The following is a 21,765-nucleotide window of genomic DNA, read 5'->3' as shown; positions in this document are numbered from 1 at the left end:
ATAATAATAATAATGATAATAATAATAATATTAATTTCTTTACTTCATTTCAGTTCAAAGATGGCACCTTGGGGTTTAATTGGTCGAGCTCAAGTTGCTGATGTATCTGAACAGACGGTTTTTGGTTTTGAACGTAAGTGTTTTCTTTTAATATGAATTCATTTGTGTTTTGTCAGTAGATATACCTAGTATCTATGTTACTTACATATCCAGTATGGAAGTGTATACACGTCAGTTTGTAGACTGCTGTTTTATTCCCAGGATTTGACCTGCTTCTGGTACAGATGGACTGACATGTGGTTACAAGTGGTTGAGCAGGCATGAGACCGAGACCTAGTGACAGGTGATGTAAGTGACACATAACCATGTGACTCTGAGATTGGCTACCGAACCTAGCTGCTAAGCCTGGGTCCAGTAGCCTAAGTTTAAAGCACATAGCCCCCCACCCCTCCTCTCAAAAGAGACAAAGAAAGAGAAAAATACAAAGTGATATTAGCTTGTTTGTCACTGGATATTTGCAAGTGATATATACACATCACAAGTACCTGGTTTTTAAAATTAAGTATGCGACCGTTCCACATCCCTGTTTGGGATGCTGGCACAGTACTAGGTTGCCAAATGGTGGACAGAATATAAGTACTGTAACATGTATGCATAGTATAATCGATGCAACTTCTGGGATGCTGATAAGGCTCTAAAAGTAGTGGCATATAACAGGAGGTTGTAATAAATATATGTACCAGATGTTCTCTACACAAACTTTCAAAGACACAAACTTAATGATGGCACAGTATCTTGGATTTATAAACTTCATTTCTTGGAGTGTAATTTGTTTGTATGTAGAGAACATGTATACACAACCATTCCACGTCCTTACTCAGTCTGTGGCTATTCAGAATGCTGATAAGGTACTATGTTGGTATCTACATGAGACAAGTTGACTTGGCGGTTGAATTTTATGCTCAAACTTGTATAGGATAATGGGAGGGTTGGCATCATTTAGAAAGGCTGGTTTTAGCCTGTTGATGGAGACCGAGTCCTCACTTCTATTTAGTAGCATTTTGAATGTTTTATCTTTGTATTCGAGGATGGGGTATGGGCCTCAGTATGTTGATGTTAGAGGAGGATTGGGGGCCATTGTTCCAGAGGAAGGTGAATCAGCATGGGACATATTGCTTGTGTAATTTTCTGTATATCTGTAGGCATGGGTAATGATTTCTGATGGTTTTTCAGTAATGAGAGTTCTTTGTTTGGTTGAGTAGTGATGTCGGCCAGGAAGAATTCACCCTGCACACAGATGGTACCCCAAACACCATTTCGATGTGAGAAGTCGATCTCTTGGGCCAAGGAGGTCCCAGAGTTTGTGATTTCAAGTCGAGACATTTGCACTAGGCGATGAGCATGGCCTTGAGGGATCGGTGGGTTATTTCTGCCATGCCATTGGTGGCAGGGTTATAGGAAGTGGTGTGGTGGATATTTGAACCCATTAATTTAGCCAAGGTGGTCCATATCTTGGAGTGGAACTCCAGCCCTCTGTTGGATGTTGTCATCTGGAATGCTAAAATGGCTGACCCAGCCATTGTGGATTGTATTGGCGCAGGTGCGTGCAGTTGCCTCTGCCATAGTTATTGCCTCAAGCCATCGTGTAGATAGATTCCATTGACATGATGTATCTGAACCGGTCTGAAGGGGGTCCTACTAAGTCGACTTGAAGATGACCAAATTATTGTCTGGGCTGTGAAAATTTGCTGATGCTAGACTGTGAGTGTAGGTTATTTTACTTTTTTGGCACTTGATGCTTTGTTTGGCCCATGATTTCACTTCCCTCTTTGCTCTGTGCCAGATGGATTTCTGTCACTGATTAGCTGTTGTCCTTGTGGATGAATGTATGGGAGAGTCCATGGATGAGATTGAACAGTTTTTTTCTGGAGGGATCTTGTCACACGATGGCTGGGAAGCCTGTGCTGGTATTACAGAGGATGGTTCAAACCATGTTTCCAAAGGGGACGTCGTCCTATCATGGGTTCAGCATGGAAGTGCGTTAGTGTCTTGATTTAGTGTTTCAGAGTTGGGCATCAGTGTGCACCTTGTAATCCATCCCTAGATGGACTCCATTGATTTTTATTTTGGATAATGTACCTGGGGGTTTTCTTAAAGTACACCCAAATTTGGCGATGGGTGAAAGTTGATGTTGGCTGGCAGAGTGGGCAGCATGGTTTCTTGTTAAGCCATGGACGAGTGGTTGATGCTCCATCAAGGTGGTGAAAAGTGTACCCTTGAGTAGATGTCTCAAGTGTCTGGTACTCAGGTGTATGGCAAGATCATCTCTGTCAAAGGTGCTATATTTCTTTCCGGCTGGGGTTAGTTTTCTGCTGAAGAATCTCCAAGGTTGAGTTATTATATTGACTGACTGTTCCATAACAAAGGCCATGGTAACATTGTTTGAATCCATTGGTAGCATGAGTCTGGCGACACAGTTTCAAGAAGTTTTGTTACTGCTAAGACCAGAGTATGGAGTACTGTTCCAAATCATATACTACCGTAATTGAATTGTTGTTACTTCAGAAGTTTGAACTTGGTGCTGCTGCATTTTTTTTTATCTTATTTGTTTTTCTTGCTATTTGTCTTACTCATTATTTCTCTCTGCTAATATGACAAACATGTTGAAAAATCCTTCACACCAGTTCAACATCACTAACATAGTTATCTTTTGCCTCATTAAATTAAAATAAATCCATTTGAATATACAATTACATAAATCCTTTTTACTACACTTAAATGTTTGTTGGTTATTTTGACTTGCAGAAGTTTGTTGGTTATTTTGACTTACAGAAGAAGATTACAGAAGAAGATTTTTATAGATCCAAATTCATATCCAGATAAGACTAAAAGTCTTGTTTTTTAAAATGTTTCTTTGTACTTATAGATTTTTATTTTCACACTTTATCTTTGATTAGATACTGAAGATGGAGGTGTGTATGAAAAGCTGTTGCCTATATTACATAAGCAAATATGATAAAAGCACGAATAGTAGTGATGGTAGATTAATTTTAGATACAGTGGCATTATGGCAGCAATGATAATGGAGAAGTATTTGTACTTGTACTTAAAATTCTATTATGGTAAGCAGCCTTCATAGCTGCATCTTGTAAAGACTAATATTACTGCGTTTTGTGTATGGTTGTTTTCATAATAGCACTTGAGTCATCATATTTAGAGGTGGTGGATTAGTTTTGTCATTGATCTAAGTTAGGTTTTTTGCTGCCATTTTTGAGGCCATAGCAGATTGGCTGGTTCAGTGTAACAAAATTAGGGCTGTAATTCTTACATATGTATTTAATTACAGTATGTATGTATTTGTGGTATTCTCAGGAAAAATGCATGTTGAAACAGAAGATACGATAGCATACTTGGAAAATTGTTAAAAGCTTAACAAGTGATTTTGTCTGTTTGAATGTCAAGTTCTGAAATCAGCAAGAACAGTTACATTTTACAGATTGATGTACATTTTTTAGGTATTTATTTATTTTTATTCATTTTAACAGCTCCTAAAGTCCATGTGGTAACTCTGAAGGCAGTTGACATCAATGTTACAGTACGAGGATTTGCTGCGAGGGTAGACGCATCTCTGACATATCACAATGCCACAGATAATGCTCTTGAGGTAAGACAAAAAGACGTGTTTAAAAAGTGTGCCATGCAGTGTACAAGCTCATGTTTTACTTTTTGCTTAGTGCTTGTCAAGGCATAGCTGTCAGGGTGGTGAGAACAGAAAGAAAGAGTAGGTGGCTCTTTGGTGATTATCCTAGTGCTATCTATATCACTGCATATGCAGTCCCCTTTCTCAGGAATTTTAGCAGATACTGCTTATGTTTTTTGTTTTGCTGTTCTTCAGCCTGCATTATAGGAGAATGTCAGTATAGTACTATATACAATAGTGATTTCACTTCAGTAGTGGAACTATGCATATAGCTTGATGACTGGGGTGGTTTAGAACACCCAGCTTGACTTCTGCTTAGGGCACTTGGGACTTAAAGCAATCCAAACGTGGAAATGAAATTAACAATGTCCAAATTATGGAAAAATACATGTCCAGGAGAAGTACACTTGGCAGCACTAAGCCGGCAAGTTTGAAAAAAATTTTTTTAAACTATATAACATCTAATACTCGGAAGACAGTATAGGAATGTAAAGGACATGAAAATGATAAGTTAAAAATCTTACACTGTGCATATCTATACATATCCACAAATATTAAGCCACAAATATCATTTAATATCTAATTCACTATACCTTATTTGTGGCTTAATATTTGTGAATATAAAATCTAACAGTGTATGTGACAAAAATTTATACTAACCATACATACATTATTGTACACTTTACCGTATTAATTTATGATATATAATGTATTTGTATATATTTATTGATAAAAGTAATCAGTATGGTGAAGCAAAACTATTACAAAGCCTTGATGGTAAATCTGTGTGATATTTCTTTGTTGAGTTTGGAATCTCTGTCAGCCATGAATGTAAAATGTACATTAAGCATTAGAATTACAATTGAAAGATGGTAGGTATATACAGTAATAAAAATAGTGGCGGGGAAATGTTTGGAATGGTACACATTACACTGTACACTGATAATGAGGGAATGTGTGAGAGCATTGCCATGCTGGGGGGCTTCCCCATACAACCTTGGTAAGTCACAAAACCCTCCCTTCCCATCCATTACCACCAAGGCCAAAGAAAAAAAAAATTTAGGAGGTTGGCATGCTAGTCATCAATACTGACAACATTGTGGTTCTTTGAAAGTGAATTCAGTTTTGTTTTGTGTGCTTTTTATACCCCTTTCAGCACCCTAAGTCACTACTCTTGATGGATGCGAGAGTTTCATGGTACATACATAATGTTCTTATAGCCAAATTGTGTCAGTGTGAAATGACAAATAGAACACAACGTTGGGAGTACTATAAGTTATTTATGTCCAGGTATGTGAATCACAACTCTGTTGATATTTTAAGTTTTCCTGTTTCCATGTATTTTTTTTTAACTGGGTATGAACCAATAATTGTTCAGTATTTGTGCAATTTAATGCTTGCATGGTTCATTATTTCATCCCCCAAATTTTGTATTTTCGTGCTTCGCCATGAAGCACAGAACTGTAGAACTGTTCATGAAATCTGCTGATAATGAGCTCATCTATATAAAGTAGTAAATTAATTTTACTACTTTATATAGTTTTACAGTAGGCTACTGTATATAGAATAGATAACCACTGCTTTCCTTCAGCACCTGGCAGTGAACAGTAGGTCAATGCTGTTACAGTAGTGCAGGTAAATTGCAGTATATTGCTATTCATGATTAGTGACCAAAAATACAGTACAATATTACTGTGTACCCAGTTGGAAGGAAAATTCCAACTTCACCCCTGAAAAGCACTAAAAGTATAAGCCTTGCTATTTTTGCTTTTTACAAGGCTAATGAGAGTTTTTATTTTGATGAATTAGCTGTGAGAATTGATTATCTGATTTCCTTTAGTAATCCCTCAGTTATCCAGATTAACAGAGCCAAGCCCCTGTCAGATAAGGGCAAGTAAAAAAAATCTACAGGTGTTCAAAGGCAACTCCATACCTCCCCTCCAAAACCTTGTCAACACTGCATAGCCATACACTAAATATGCTGATGAACAACAGCCATCACGCTTTAAAATGGAAACTGGATGCAGAAAGCAATTTTCTACCTTATCTTCCAGTTTGTAACAAAATACTCTTGAAATACACTTAAAAAATAGTATTGTAAACCCCTTTTTTCCTTTCGTGTACACAGCACACAATACAGTAGGTTGCACAAGCAGTTTTTCATTTTCCCTAAACACTGTAAAACACATCGTACTGTACACAAAAATAGGAACCCTTTTTTTCTCTCGTACACAACACATAATCCGATAGGTCATTTTCCCCAAACACTGTAAAATGTATGATACACATAAAAAGTAAACCCCTTTTTTTTTCTCTCGTATACAACATGCAATACAGTATGTTACACAAACAGTTTTTTTTTATTTTCCCCAAACACTGTGAAATGCATCATACACAAAAAACAAATCTACAAATTTAAAAATACTTTTTCTCTGTCACTTATCTGTTTGCGCTGCCTTTACTGCTTACGATGGTCAGACTTTCTAAAAACTTGTGAGGAGGTTTAAAAGTCCTTGTCCTCCTCCTCTTTTGCTTTGTGTATGTGTTTCTTAATGCAGTATCACTTGTTGCTGTGTTTTCTTTTGCTTTGCTTTGTTTTGCTTACAATACAGTATTTCATTACAATACAGTATTTCATTACAGGTTTAGTTGACTCTCAAATATGGTTATCACACTTATTATAACAGTACACAAGAGAATATTTTATAACTGTTGATATTTCATCTCTAATTAAAAATGTTTAAAATGCGCATTTGTAGATGTTGGCAGCAGGCTGCGCTATTTATGACTGGTCTCGATGCCATTAACCAAAACGAAGGAGTGTGTGAATATGTACTATATATGCACATGCTAAGGACATCAAATGTGTTTATCTCTTTTAGGTAGTAAATTTGACTGTAGTTTCATCTTTTAGGCCATGAAAATAAAAATGAGAAAAGTATAGCGTAAAATAAAAATAAAAAAGGGCATGAGTGAGTGTGTTATAGGCTTTAAGGTATGTTACCTCAGTTGTTGTTCTCTCTGTATTGTATCTCCTCTTTTCTTTTTTGCTTTATGAGCAATGTATTTCCTTGCAAGTTACAGTGCAGTACTGCACATATCCTTTAATAAAATTTGGGAAAAGCATAAACATAAAAAAAAGCAAAACAAGCTCTAACGATTTCAAAAGCCTGCCTACTTCTCTCCACCCGTCCCACACTGCATTCCACCCACTTCCCAGCCAGGGAAACTCCTCTCTGTTCCACCCACCATCCAGAACAACCAGTCTCAGGGTGATTTCTTGTAAACAGCCTTATTTCTGCACCCCTCCAATGGTGCCCAACCATCTGACCCCCCCAACACCTTGGAAACCTCTATAGACCTCCCACAACCCTCCAACCCATTCTCAGTCTCTTCATGAGTGTAAGCAGTGTTACCAACATTGTCCTTAGGCTGTGCAGCATTGCCAGCCATCAGAGAGCAGTTTTTCAAATTTGTTGCAATTTATATACTATATATCATATATCTTTGATCCTTGGTCCAGTGCTGTGGGATAATGTTGAGTGTCTGATAATGAAGATCCGGATAATCAAGGTATTACTGTAAATTAGTTCTTGTTTTTTCCTCACATCAGTTCGTTACCTTGTAAACAATTTCTACGGTTGACCTCATGTAAGGGTTTGCTTATATAGTATAAGTAAGAGGTCAGTAATTGTGTGGGGACTCACTAGCCAAAGTGCAGTACTTGGAAACATCATCAAGAGTGAACCACTATGATTGGTACAGTATATGTTCATTAACCCAGGACCAGCAGACCAGGAGAAGCCACCTAAGGTCAGCTGGAAACTGAATATAGTTAGCAGAACTTCAAATCCAATTGAAAGGATAATGCATCAGGTTAGAACACAACATCTAGTCAGGAGAAATCAGTCTATGCAAACACAGAAGAGACCAGGATCAAGGAGACAGATCACACTAGACCACCAGTAGAAATGAGTCACAACATAAATAAATGGAAGATGGAGGAGACACTTACCATGGCCACAACAGTGGCAGTTAAGACTAAGGTAAAGATTATGGATGTGGCTGTGACCAAGTTCTGCCAGACTGAGGTGGAGGTGCCAGTCATTGTAGAAATGTGGCTGTTGCTGTTAGCGACATAGTCCAGGAAAGGGAGGTCAGTCATTAATGTGACCAGACTCAAAAAGGAAACGCTGATACTTACATGTAGGACTGAAATCATGGAGAAGACGCCAGATACATATTACTGAAGTCACCCCAGCAGAGCAGTGCTGCACACATTTGTAGGTCTTCACCTTCATCTCGATAAAGTTAGGTCTGCACCTGGCATAAGGACATTTTGGAAACCAGTGCGAGCAAATGTCTGGGGCTGTAAGGTTACTTGGAGAAGTTTAGTTGGCCCCAGACTTCTCATAAATTAATCTGTAATTAGGTCTCCTAAACTGGTATATCTAAATTCATTTGTACACTCACCAAGTTAACTTGCATGTAAATTACAGATCCATCAGCTGGACAAATGAAAGGTCATCTAGTCATAGCCCATTCAGTTGACTGAAGGATGAAGGCTTGATGAATGATGGTATGTTCAGATGAATAATGGTGCAGTTAGATAGGTTGTGATTTATTTGGATGAATACCTAGCCACCATTAGTGATGATGTAATAATTTGACTTGGAAAACTTAGTTTACTGTCAGATTTTCTGGGTAATTATGTAGTGGATCACAACTTTACCAGCTTTCACTGGTGAGTATTATTGCATACTGTGTCATGCAATATCCCCAAAAATTGATCATTTACTCACATTGCCAGCTTAGAAATTTTCTGGAAAACTGCATACAACAGATTAAGGTTATCAGTTAGTGTAACCTTGTATACTATATGTAATTTAGTTTTAATGTTACATTAAGGAGATCTTGAAGTCTAGGCCTTCATGGCTTTGGTGGTAATTGCCTGCATTATCTCTAAAAACATACTCTGAGAGAATCAAAACATACTGTGAGAGAATCACTATTGCTTTAGCTTTTTATTATTCTATTTATACTTCAAGAATTTGCCCTGATCGCACACGTTTTAATTATTATTTATGACTTCTTGTTCGGAGTGGCACTAGCAGAATGCTGATTTAATCACTTATTTTAAGAAGAAATGGTTCACTTGTCCTTTGTAACTGTTGTTGCTGTATTTTGTCATTAACAGAATCTAATTATTGCGTAATTTTTTTTTAGGAAATAAGGGGTAAGAAATTAACTGCTTAAAATTTCCTGCGATTGAGGAAAGCGTATTTTGAAAGAAATCCCCTAGATTAAATGTGCTTGTTATACGATGAAAATAGGAGTAGAGCAGTGAGACTGAAAACTTGTAAACATGGAAGTACTGTAATGGGATGTAGGCCAGCAGGGAGTGCCAGAAAATCATGAAGTAAAGGTATATAAGAAGCCCTGCCCTAAGTGGGAATTGGAATTAAGGTGGAGATTGCACAAGAGAACAGACAGTGGGGAAAGCTTATTTCATGTCTTGACCCTATAATAGTAAAATGTGATGTAGAAACATTATCTCAGCAAATTCCGTTTGAACTACAGTCTTGGAATGTATGATTTGGAAGAACATTTGAATTAAATATTTGACAAATACTGTTATGCTGAACTGTGTCTCTGAATTGCATAAAATCAGTTTATGAGGATAAGTATTTTTCACAGCTTGAATTCAGGATGCCAGTTGATGAAGGTGCTGCAGTGTACAAGTTTGAAGCAGTTATTGATGGTCGGAAGATCTCAGCACAGTGCTTGGAAAAGAAAAAGGTAAGAGTCTAAGGCAACGCTGTACTTTCTATCTCAGTATAAATACACCACATGATAGTAATAGGTTACTGATACCCTGTTTTTTCTTTGCTTCAGATTACAGTACTATAACAAACAAATACAGTGCAATGAAACGTATGATATAATTTATCATACTGATTTTTTATTTTATGCCTTAGTGATTTTAACTTTTGTCTAAAAAAGATTCATGTGAAATTTACTATAGACTTTTATGTGAATAATGATTTGATTCTTCTGAGATGACCTAGATCCCATGAAGATGGAAACATTATTCTCGTATGTTACTGTTGTCTCAGAGTTTTTATGATGCTAGATGACAGTTTTTTGGGTTCTCACATTTCAGTGAGAGTTCCACAGACTGGCCTGTCATTTCTTACAGAATCCCTTCAAAGTAAAATGCCTTTCAGTAATGAGAAACAGAGACTCTGGTTGCCATAAACCTTTACACATACTGTACTGCTATTGTGGTCATCCATTTTCTTGAATATTCCTTGTTTGTTTGGATTGAAAATCTTCTCAATTCTTTTAATTTACTTTGATCTTTTTACAGCCCCACAAATCTTCACTGTGGTTTCAACCATAATCATAAGCTGTTCTCATTGTCAGGGTCTTTCGTCTCTCCAAGATAACCTATCATGACCACAGACAGAACTTTTCTTCATCACATCACTTTATGCTGTATTCTGAGCTGACATGCATCCTTAGCAGATACTCCTCCATCACCAAGAACATCATCCCCCTTTGGGTGAGGGTGGGCATACCTTAGCCCTACAAGTAATTTCACAAACAGAACTCTGCTCCTAAGGAATTATGAATTGATTGTCCAAGCAGTATTTATAAGTAATTTTGAAATATATTTATTTCTTGAAGTATTAATAGATATTGCTGGAAATGCCTTTCAGTTATCACTCCATTTTATTTCAGGAATGTCTCATTCATGAATAATGTCTCAGTAGGTCTCAGTAATTGTAATTTACGGTAACAACAAATATTCCTGGTATCATTGTAGATTTATTTCCTTACCCTTTAGCTCATTGATGCCAGCACACAATACTGTTGTGTTCTAGCATTGTATGCTCAGTGAGTCGACTTGGTCACTGTTGACTTTTGTATTTACAAAGTAATGTAAGTATAAACCGCAAATTGAAATGTGGTTACAGGTACCTATGTTTAACTTAATGCCTATCTCCATTTAGATGGCAGGAGTAAAAGGGAAGAAGTTTGCACTTCTCATGGCCTAGTAAATACTTAGCAAGTCTTCAAGCTCTTACATAATGTATTTTTTCAAATAGTTTCAAATAGTGTTAGTCATTCTCTGAGGGTTAAGCTTGTCCTTCTTGAAAGCTGGTTTGCCTGTCATAAAAAAAAAAGGTTACCCTGTGGAAAATGACAAGGTAAGCTATCAGTCTGAAGTTCACCAAGTAAGAAGCAGTGAGACCAGATGGCCAGCTGAAGTACAATCTGTCTCATTTGCCAGAATGTCAAAGGAGCTGAGACATTCTAAAATTCATTCATGAGCCTGATTACTAAGTACAGTATTGAATCCTTTGCTTCTTCATTCAATAATCTCAACCTGTTTTAGGTCATTTGTGCTTCCTTTACTAGAATACTGTTCTCCAGTATGGATGCGCACTTCTGCCAGAGAGCTATCTCTTTTTAGATAGTGTTTCGTGGTGGTAGGTTTCTGTTTCCTAATATTAACAGTTATGACTTGGAACATCAATGGAAGAGTCTTGTTCATCACTTTTTCATAAGTTGTATTTTAACAGAGATCTTTCACATTCACAGTTGATCCCTGATCCCCTTTTCCTGCTGAGAGCAACCAGATTTGCCGAACAGCAGCACCAATATGCAGTAAATGTGCCTTGCTGTTGATCTTCTCAGTTCCAGAGGTCCTTTATTCCTCATGCCATTGGACTGTGGAACAGCCTCCCAGAGGATACCATGCAATTGGAACTTCAGAAGTTCAAGAGAAAACACAATGCATTACTACCCTAATACAAGTCAACTTGTATTTTAATATTTTACGTACATTAGTTGGTAACTATGGCATAAAAAATTACTACATGAAGACCTTAGCCATAGCCCAGCCAACTATTTATGCTTTCACGGGGACACCTGTCACAGCAATTTGTCAAATACTTAGAACCCGTTTTGCTGTGCCTCCTAATTAGAGAGGCCACTCTCCCTATTTTAGAAAGGCAGTCCCCGGTTTACGACGGGGGTTCTGTTTTTATGCCGAGTCGTAAACCGAAAATCGTCGGAAACCAAAAAATCGTCGAAAATCGTCAAAAATCCTAAGAAAACCTTACTTTTAATGCTTTGGGTGTATTGAAAACGATGTAAACTGCATTTTTATTGAGTTTTTCATCAAAAAGGCCTACAAATTTTTATTATTCTGCCATTTTGGAGCCATATTTCTTCCGTCAGATTGGCGTATGACACGTCGTAACCCCGGAACATGCGTCATAAACAGGGAAATAATTTGTGATGAATATATTTGAAAAGTGTCGTAACCTCGGAATGTCGTAAACCGGGCACTGCCTGTAATGCCCTTAACCCAGTCTCTTCAGTCAATACACATTCAGTAAGAGGACTGTAGAGTCTCGGAAAGAAAGTCGAGATAAAAGATAGGCAACTCGTTAGCCGGGTGTCGTACTTAATGCTGTTAAGCAGCACTTTGGCTCTTTGTATGTCAGGCCGTAACCAAACATTAAGATATAACAGAAAATAACATTTTCTACCAATGAAATGAAAAAGAGTCTTACATTTTCTTATTTTTCAACATTTGATTTATCATTAGTTTCAGTTAAATTTTGCTAGTAAGTTGACAGTTATTCTGTTTGAAAGGATCTTTTTGGCATTGTTTCTGTGACCGTTTTGGGAGGAAACATACATGTCTACGATACATTTGTGTGCTTTGTCCAGAATTTTAAATTAGTACTAAGTATTGCACATTTTAATTGATCAGAGTTGAATTTACTTTTACTCTTGCAATGTTTGCTATTACCTTATAAATCTTAGGAGACTTCCTTGAGAGTAATTATAAACCTTAGGAGACTTCCTTGAGAGCAAAAACTATGTACCCTGATAATGGAGATTGTATTCAAAGGACAAAGTATAGCATATGTATTCAAAGGACAGAGTATACCATATGGGTGCAAGCTTCACCATTTCTAGATTTGTTTTACAATTTCAGGCTGAAAAAATTTACAAGGATGCTGTCCAGTCTGGCCATACTGCATTTCTAGCCAGGGAGGATGTTCTTACTGCAGATACATTTCACTTGGCTTTAGGGAATCTCCCAGGAGGTGAGCTTTTTCTGATGCATTTTATTGTTGCATGTGTGTTTTTGCAATGTCAGGGTCCCGGTACAGTTTTGTTTGCACAGCATATAAAGTATCTTTTTAGTTGTTTGATCAATAATTAATTGCCTCTACATGAAGTGTGACATAGAGCATGTACACTTATGTGTGAAAGAAATTTTATTTTTTAACATATGTTTGATTTTTGCATGAAATTTCAAATACTGTGTTGTATGAGTAAATGTAAGCAATTTAATTATGTAAGAGCAGGTTTGAAATAATATTTATGGTAATTTCATATTGATAGTAACCCTTAACCACTGGGACTAAAGAAAATACCACTGGGCTACTGAAATCATAATATTATAATATATATACTGTATTATTATTATTATATATATATATATATATATATATATATATATATATATATATATATATATATATATATATATATATTATTTTATATATATATATATATATATATATATATATATATATATATATATATATATATATATATATATATATATATATATATATATATATATTATAGAGTCCATATTTCTGTTCCAGTCCACGTGTGTTGGTGAAATTCCATTATATGCAATTTCTAGGTATAATATGCTAGATATACCAGAGAAAAAGAGCTTTCAGGAAAGCTGGGGTTACTACCCTTAATTTGTCCCAACAGTTTAGCCCTCCATCAGGCCCGGAAGAGGCCTGATGGAGAGCCAAACTGTTGGGACAAATTAAGAACTCTATTTCCTTTTCCTCTGGTTTCTCCTTCATCTTCATTGTGGAGTGCATCGTAATATTTTATCTTGTGATTGAGAAGAATACAACTATATATATATATATATATATATATATATATATATATATATATATATATATATATATATATATATATATATATATATATATATATATATATATATATATATATATATATAATACTTGTTGGTGCAGTACAGAAAATTTTAGCTTGCAAGGTATTTATGTAGATAAAAATAAAAAAAAAAAAAAGTTTTGACGTAGGAAAAACCTATTTGGTAGTGGCTGTTGAGTCCTCAAGGGGTTACCTTCCATGGTCTACCAGAGCACCATGGAGCTCTGGTAGACCATGGAAGGTAACTCCTTTGAGGACGAAACAGCGACTACGCATATAAAAATAATGATAAAATATAATCTAATTATATCTATATATATATATATATATATATATATATATATATATATATATATATATATATATATATATATATATATATATATATATATATATATATATTTCTGAGTCCAGTCCCGTGTCAGCCGGTGAAATTCCATTATAGCTTTCTAATTTCTAGGTATAAAATGCTAGATATACCAGAGAAAAAAGAGCTTTCAGGAAAGCTGGGGTTACTACCCCCAGATCGAGCGTCTTCTCTAGGTAAGACGTCGGTATACCGAAGGGTGAGTGAAAGATCACTACCACGGAGTCTTACTCGAAAGATCTCTCCCTACCAAAATCCCCAGAACAGAGCGGTGAGCCGTTACAGCCCCCACACCCAAACACCCGCCAGCTCGGCGACACCAGCGCCACCTACCTCATTCCATTTTCTAGCACATGATTGCTACCTTTTCCTTTTGTGTGCTCGTGCCCTTTTTTGGATTTATTTTCATCTTTCGCCATGTCATCGAGCAGCTTTACCATCTCCAAGTTAAGTACCATCTTCTTGTGGGGTTTTGTTCTATATTTTGGCTGTTATGGTCTCGTCTTTTCATAAATATTGAGATCTTATTATGACGGCACGGCGTCCTCCGCCAGCCATGTTGACCGCAAGGCGACCCCATCAGTTCTTTTCTGTTGGGGTTGTCTCCTTGTCATTATAGATGTATTTTTGCCAATTGGTTCTCATCCTGGTGGGTTCCCTGCGGTGGCCCCCCCCCTTTTTTTTTTCTCGAATTTACGTATCATTGGCCTGTCGGCCTTTGTGAGGGTGATGCCCCGTCCAGGTACCCCCCCCAGGTTGGGTTCCTTATTATTTTTAGTCTGTATTAGGCTAATTATTTTATTCTTGGAGATGGTGCTCTCTTTTTATTTTATTTTATTCATTGTTTACCTCCTCGTGGTGGCGGCAGCCTCAGATCTAACCGCTTCCCCGAGGTAGGCTACGCACCCTATTGAGCACATTTTTGTTCCCATTTTTATGTGTGATGGTTATTTAGTGGAGTAGGCTTGTTTTTCTTCCATCCCCTTGCCCTTGGCGTGGAGATCATCAGGTTGAGGGAGTTTTGGTTGCTGTTTCCTCTGGGGTCGTTTTTTGGTGGGCAGAGTGAGCCCCTTAGTTCTCTTCCTTCCTTTGGGGAATAGAGTTCTTTGGATGTGTTTCCTCTAGGCTAGTCGCCTTCTTGCCCCTCTTCTCGATCCCGGTTGGTTCTCGGCACAAAATTTCTCTCCCTGTTGCTTCCTCCTCCCCCTCCGCACTCCTTCCATTTTCCTAGCCTATACTAGGTTAGGTCCCTATTAGGCTTCACCTAGGAAGGAGTCGGGCATCGGGCTGGGTAGCTTCCTTAGTAGCAGGCCACTCTCCCAAGTTTCATTATTCTTGGAGTGGTGTATGTGTGCAGTTGAGCGGGTGATATTTTTCCCCTGTCTCCTGTTCCCTTTCTTCGTAGCCTACCTCTCTCCCCTACTCCACCCCTCCCCTCCCCCCCACCCTCCAGCCTTGCTCTACTCGTGCGGGTGACGCTAGATGGCGTTTTCTCCGAGTTCAGGGACTCCTCCATTTGGTAGAGGGATTCGCTCCCTCCCATACAGTCCCTAGCATCGCTGTGTTGGTGTTGGTGGTTCGTTTACTCGTAGCTCGAACGTGTTCGACACTCTATCCCACACTTCTTTTCTCCCCATCGGGTTACTTGGCTAGGGTATTATATATTTGCTCCGGCTTATGTTATGAATATACGAGCATCTTGCCCACCTTGTTTCTCTGGTGGGGAAGTAAGTGAGAAAGGGATTTATATTATATAAGGGGAGCGGATCCCTCCGGTCTCCGGAGTATTTACCCTTGTACCGTCACTTGTTTAATGTTATTGTTTATGAATATACATATTTAGATAAGTGTGTTTATCTAACGGAGTACTCTCCTCATTTATATATACGTGAGTCCGGTTCTACACCCGGGGGCTCCGCCGTTATTTTTACTGGCAGCCCTTGCGGTGAGTTCTTGTTGTCTCATTCCTTTCATTCCCCGGAGTATTCCGGGGTCTGGAAGCTTTTACCTTCCACTCTGTGTATTTTAGAGCTTATTGGCCTAGTTTATGATAAGGGATTTCTTCTCCGCCGGAGTATTCCGGTTGTAGTCGAATTTCCCGGCCTTGCCGGCTTTAGATTGCTTAGAGTGGTGGGTTCATGTACTTTTTCTACTTACAGACTGTTCGCTGTGAGGAGCCGGGGTGTACCGCTTCACTCCAACAACCCTACGGTCCGTGGTGTGCCGGACCCACGCTGGTTGTGCGGTCCGGCTCGACGACCTGGTAGTTTGGCACCCTGATGGTTGTGAGGTTTGCTTCGCCTTGTGCGCAACCGTCCAGGATGAGTCGGTAAGTGACAGTCTTCCTCCGTTTTACGCTCCTCATATTGTATATTGTTTATGTGGTTCCCGGACTGTTTTTTCGTTCTTGGCTAATTGCTGGTTTTCTTACAGGCGGACGAGTCCTCCAAGAAGTCTGCCTTGGAATCCCTCCGGGCCTGGGTGGCTGGGTTTGGCAGGAATGTTCCGTCGGGGAAGCCCTACGTCCTCGATGCCAAGTTGAGGGACCTGCTCTACCCCGGCGCACGGTTGGCGGCCGCAGTGCCAGAAGATCTTGCCACCCCCATCATCCAGCAGATCCGGGATGCGACCCAGCCACCCCAAGTGGATATCCTCTACGCCAAGGTTTCGGAGGACGTCGCCGCCTTTAGACTTAGACCTGGAACCTATGAATACTGAACAGGACCAGGTGGTAAGTAGCGAGGTAGGTGAGGTTGTTGGGCGGGCCCCCATTTTTGACTCCCAGCTTCATCCATTTCTTCCTTTGCAGGTTTTGTGAAGTCTTCCTCCTTGGGTGATAGAGCTCCGTGTGCTATCCCCAAGTTGAAGTTGAAGACTTCATGGAAAGGCGAAGGGCTATAAGTCCTCGTCCTCCAAGAAGGCATCGCCTTTCCCACGTCCGAAGGCTAAGGTCCAGCACCTGTAGCCTCCGGGAGCAAGTCTGGTTCCTCCGGCAAAGGCGCGAGTAAGAGGGCTGCAAAACCAAGCCCTCCTCGCCAGCCTGCCTTTGACGCAGAGGCCTTTGCGAACCAACTTTTAAAAGGTTCACGGAGGATTTTGACACGAGATTCACCAAGATCTCCGAAAAGTTGGCCAGTCATGATAATATACTGGCGGGAATGGCTCGCCCACCCCAGCCGAACCCCAGTATGTCATCCCGCCACAGCGGACCTCCCGCTTTCGATGTCGGTAACCCTTGGCGTTTAGCCCTCCGGGCCATCCAACATGATGGCAAACTGACGGTTGAAGGTCTTGGCACGAGACGGTTGGAGGAATTGGAATTCTTCCCCCGATCTCTTGCCCCCTACCCAGGCTTCGTAAGATTAACGGAGGAAGCATGGGTTCGGTCGGATAAGGTTCCTAGGGAGACTGTCATCGTCCCTAGGGACCAAGCTCAGTCGGCTCTCCTGCGCACTCTGACGAAGTGACAGGCAGAAAATACAAAGTTGACTCCTTTCAAGGGCAACTTCACAATGTTTGCCCTGGGAGACAACTTTGCCCACCCCTTGCTTGAACAAAGTCGCTCTGGCTACGGCCCGGCGTGCTTTGAAGGTAATCCGTTACCGCAGCTGAGGGGAAACAGACCCCACTTCCTGGTATTCCCAGGAAGTGACGAGTTCTGGGTGGATGCTCCGTCCACTTTCACTGTTGGGAAACTGGACCCCTTCTGTGCTTCCTCACAGTTCAGTGAACAGCTCCCAAGCTGCCGGAATCTTTGCTAAAGCGGAGTTTGATGCCCGGACTAAGTTAGCCCGGTCCTTGAACTCCGTCTGCCCACGGAAGCCACTGCCGTCTCCTGCGCGGACGAGCCATTTTTTGAAGTCTTGGCTAAGTCCCTGCTAGCTGGCTTTCAGTCTGACCTTTTCGAGTTCATCATGGCCAGACTGGAATGCAGAAAATTCATTTTTGCTGATGCCACTATCCGTCACGAGCCTAACAAGCTTGTTAAGAGCTCGATCTGGGGCCTAACCTCTTCCCAGAAGAAGAGGTTACGAATGTTATGGCTGAGGCTACAAGGGCCAACCAGAGTCTGCGCTCTCGCTGGGGCATTTCTGCCTACAAGCGGAAGACCCCAGAATCTGGCGGCCCCCAGACGAGAGGAGGCAAACGTTTCAGGAGACATAAGAGGCCCCACCTTCAGGCGGTAGTTCAAGCCGTCCCGGTCTCGGCAGTGGCACAGCCCTCCACCTCCAAGGCTCACCCCCAACAATATGTGCTGGTCCAACCAGCTCATTCCCTTGCTGCGCCCTCGTATGTTGCTTCGCCAGCATACAACCCCACCTATGAGGGCCGTGGATACTTTCACGGCCTTAATAGGATCGCAAGGGGGAAGAGGCAGGGTCCCTCATAGAGAGGAAAACCCAACACCACCCCAAGAGGAAGGCCTGGACGTGGTAGAGGGAACAAACCCGCTCCCTCCCACTGAGAGAACACAGGTAGGTGGTCGCCTGTATTGGTTCAGGGACCAATGGACCTTCAGCCCTTGGGCACACAGCATTGTGTCCAGAGGACTAGGATGGAGCTGGATCAAGGACCCTCCTCCTCTAACCAGGTTTTACCAGCCACCCTCGTCAATCCTACAGGATTACGTGGCAGAATTGCTCAACAAACAAGCAATAAAGAAAGTAAGGCACCTAAAGTTTCAAGGCAGGTTATTCACTGTTCCCAAAAAGACTCCGATCAGCAAAGAGTGATCCTGGATCTGTCGCGTCTAAATCTCTACATAAAATGCGACAAATTTCGCATGCTTACGGTAGCTCAGGTACGGACTCTACTTCGCGTGGAGCCGTCACCACCTCCATCGATCTTTCAGACGCTTATTATCACGTCCCGATTGGCGCCGGAACTTCTCTCAGTTCCTCGGTTTCAGACACGGGAATCAAGCCTACTCCTTCAGGGTCATGCCCTTCGGTCTAAACATTGCGCCCAGGGTATTCACCAAGCTGGCGGACACGGTAGTGCAACAACTCCGGTCCCGAGGGATATCCCTAGCAGCGTACCTAGACGATTGGATAATTTGGGCACCAACAGTTCTGGAGTGTCAGAAGGCTACGTCCATAGTCATCAACTTCCTGGAGTCGTTAGGTTTTCAACTGAACAGAGAGAAGTCCCGCCTGACTCCGAGTCCCGGTTTCAGTGGCTGGGTCTCCAGTGGGATCTGTCCTCTCACACGTTATCTCTCCCGCCTCCCAAGAGGAAAGAGATAGCATCTCTCACCAGGAAATTTCTCAAAAATCAATCGGCATCCCGCCGATCCCAAGAAAGAGTCCTTGGGTCTCTTCAATTTGCCTCAGTGACGGACCTGCTCTTAAAAGCGAAACTAAAAGACATAAACAGAGTGTGGCGGAGTCGAGCCAATGTCAAGCTCAGAGACAAGGTCTCCTCTATTCCTCGAATCTTAAAAACAAGACTGCGGCCTTGGACCACAGTCAGAGGCCTGTCCAAATCAGTTCCGCTTCAATTTCCCCCTCCGGCATTAGTTGTTCACACACACGCTTCCCTAAGCGGCTGGGGGGGATATTCACCAAAACAAAAGTACAAGGAACGTGGTCCACAATGTTTCAGCAGTTCCATATAAACACCCTGGAAGCTATGGCGGTCTTTCTAACTCTAAAGAAAATCCGCCCCCAACCGGATTCATATCAGGCTGGTATTGACAGCGCAGTGGTACTTCATTGCATCAACAGGGGCGGCTCCAAATCAGGTCGAGTAAACCAAGTAATGGTTGCTATCTTCTCCCTGGCGAACAAGCACGGCTGGCACCTGTCAGCCACCCACCTAGCGGGGGTACGGGAACGTGGTGGCGGATTCCCTGTCCAGAGCTACCCGTTGGAGACGGAGTGGTCCCTGGACGGGAGTCTTTCAAATGGATTTGCCGCCGGGTTCCGGGTCTCCAAGTGGATCTGTTTGCGACGGAGAGCAACTTCAAGCTCCCCTGTTACGTGGCCCCGAACCTGGACCCTCAGGCGTACACCACAGACGCAATGACAGTAGATTGGAACAATTGGGAGAAAATTTATCTGTTCCCTCCAATAAATTTACTGCTGAAAGTATTACACAAACTCAGGACATTCAAAGGTCAACCAGCCTAGTAGCCCCCTATTGGCCAAGAGCAATTGGTTCCCTCTTCTTCAGGAACTGGGATTGCGGAGTCTTCGGATTCCCAAGCCCATACTGACCCAGACAGTACAAACCAAGACTGTGTCAGCTTCCTCAAGAATTCAGAATGCCCTAGTTTTATGGACTTTATAAAATTCGCAGCCCAAAAGGAGCAAACATTGACCCTGTCAACACTCTGTTTTTAGAATCAGATAAAGAGATTCTACTCTTAGACAGTATGACTCAGCAGTCAAAAAGTTAGCCTCCTTCCTGAAAGCATCTGAAGCCAAAATCATGACGACTAATTTAGGAGTTTCTTTCTTTTAGATCACTGTTTGAGAAAGGCCTTGCTCTGGCCACTATTACCACAGTCAAGTCAGCCCTGAAGAAAGTATTTCTATACGGCTTTAAAATCGACCTTACAGATTCCTATTTTTCATCTATCCCCAGAGCATGCGCTCGTCTGAGACCCGTATCACGCCCACATTCTGTTACGTGGTTTCTCAATGACGTCCTTAAGTTAGCATCAGAGATGGACAACTTTCAATGCTCTTATCAGGATCTGTTAAGGAAGACTTTATTTCTGATTAGCTTGGCTTCAGGTGCTAGAATCTCAGAGCTATCGGCTCTCACTAGAGGTGATAATTTTGTGAACTTCCTCCCGTCTGGAGAGGTCCTCCTTTCCCTGACCCTAGATTCTTAGCTAAAAACGAAGACCCACAAGACAGGTGGTCTCCTTGGAAGGTGGTGCCCTTCCACAAGACCAGTCTTTATGTCCAGTTTATACACTTAAATCTTACCTTTTAAGAACTCCACAGAGTAAGTCGGGTCCTCTTTTTATCAGGGAGAAAGGTGGTACTCTTTCACTGAATGCTATAAGACAACAAATTCTGTATTTTTATTAAACAGGCCAACCCAGATTCAGTTCCTAAGGTTCATGATATTCGAGCAGTTGCTACTTCCATTAATTACTTTCATAATATGGACTTCTCAGAATTATCTAAATATACGGGTTGGAAATCACCTCTAGTGTTTAAACGCCACTATTTAAAATCGCTCGAAGCCCTGAAATTTTCTACCATAGCTGTGGGAAGTGTCATCTCCCCACCTTAACTAATCATATCCTTATCCTATCCTTTCCCCCCCGCCCGCCTGCCTCATTTACTTCTCTGCTTATCCTCCTGGTTGATCATGCCTCACTGCCTGGCTCCTCATATTGATGTATCTTGTCTCTGTTGAGTGGAAACTGTAATCTGACATGTTATGATTGTTTTTTCTTGTGGGGTACTGGGCGGTTTTTATTTTGCTCCATGTACCCCAGATATATGTATATGTACTGTATATTTTATTTTCCATTGATTTTGTCTCTTACGTGTTTAGCCTAAGTTTACGTGTGTAGCTTTAAGATTGTATATGCATTTATCTTATGCAAATTTCATATGTCAATATGCTTTAGTAGTGTTAAGTATTTTTGGGGCCTCTTCCCCGTTGTGCCAGGGACGTCCCCACTTTTCATAATATTAAGTCTTTGATGTGCCTTAGG

The 21,765-nt window shown here is 40.8% G+C and overlaps 1 protein-coding gene across 16 annotated transcripts in view; it reads left to right on the top strand.

Annotated features, from left to right (window-relative positions):
• The window catches only part of LOC136832066 (von Willebrand factor A domain-containing protein 5A-like), a 200,228-nt gene that overhangs the window by 61,423 nt on the left and 117,040 nt on the right, over positions 1-21,765 (top strand). For 12 of the 16 annotated variants that reach the window (XM_067092661.1, XM_067092656.1, XM_067092655.1 and 9 more), the window contains exons 2-5: positions 54-133; positions 3,546-3,664; positions 9,398-9,499; positions 12,720-12,831. In XM_067092661.1, the coding sequence (XP_066948762.1) occupies positions 61-133; positions 3,546-3,664; positions 9,398-9,499; positions 12,720-12,831 (406 nt within the window). In that variant the 5' untranslated portion in view covers positions 54-60. Of the gene's footprint in view, positions 1-53; positions 134-3,545; positions 3,665-9,397; positions 9,500-10,126; positions 10,266-12,719; positions 12,832-21,765 lie in introns of those variants that run through there. The other 4 variants (XM_067092658.1, XM_067092657.1, XM_067092662.1 and 1 more) reach the window with 3 other exon arrangements.

This window comes from Macrobrachium rosenbergii, chromosome 49 (assembly GCF_040412425.1).
Source record: "Macrobrachium rosenbergii isolate ZJJX-2024 chromosome 49, ASM4041242v1, whole genome shotgun sequence".
NCBI classification, from domain to species: Eukaryota; Metazoa; Arthropoda; class Malacostraca; order Decapoda; family Palaemonidae; genus Macrobrachium; species Macrobrachium rosenbergii.
The sequence above is the reverse complement of the archived record's forward strand: the minus strand, read 5'-3'. Positions and strand labels throughout refer to the sequence as shown.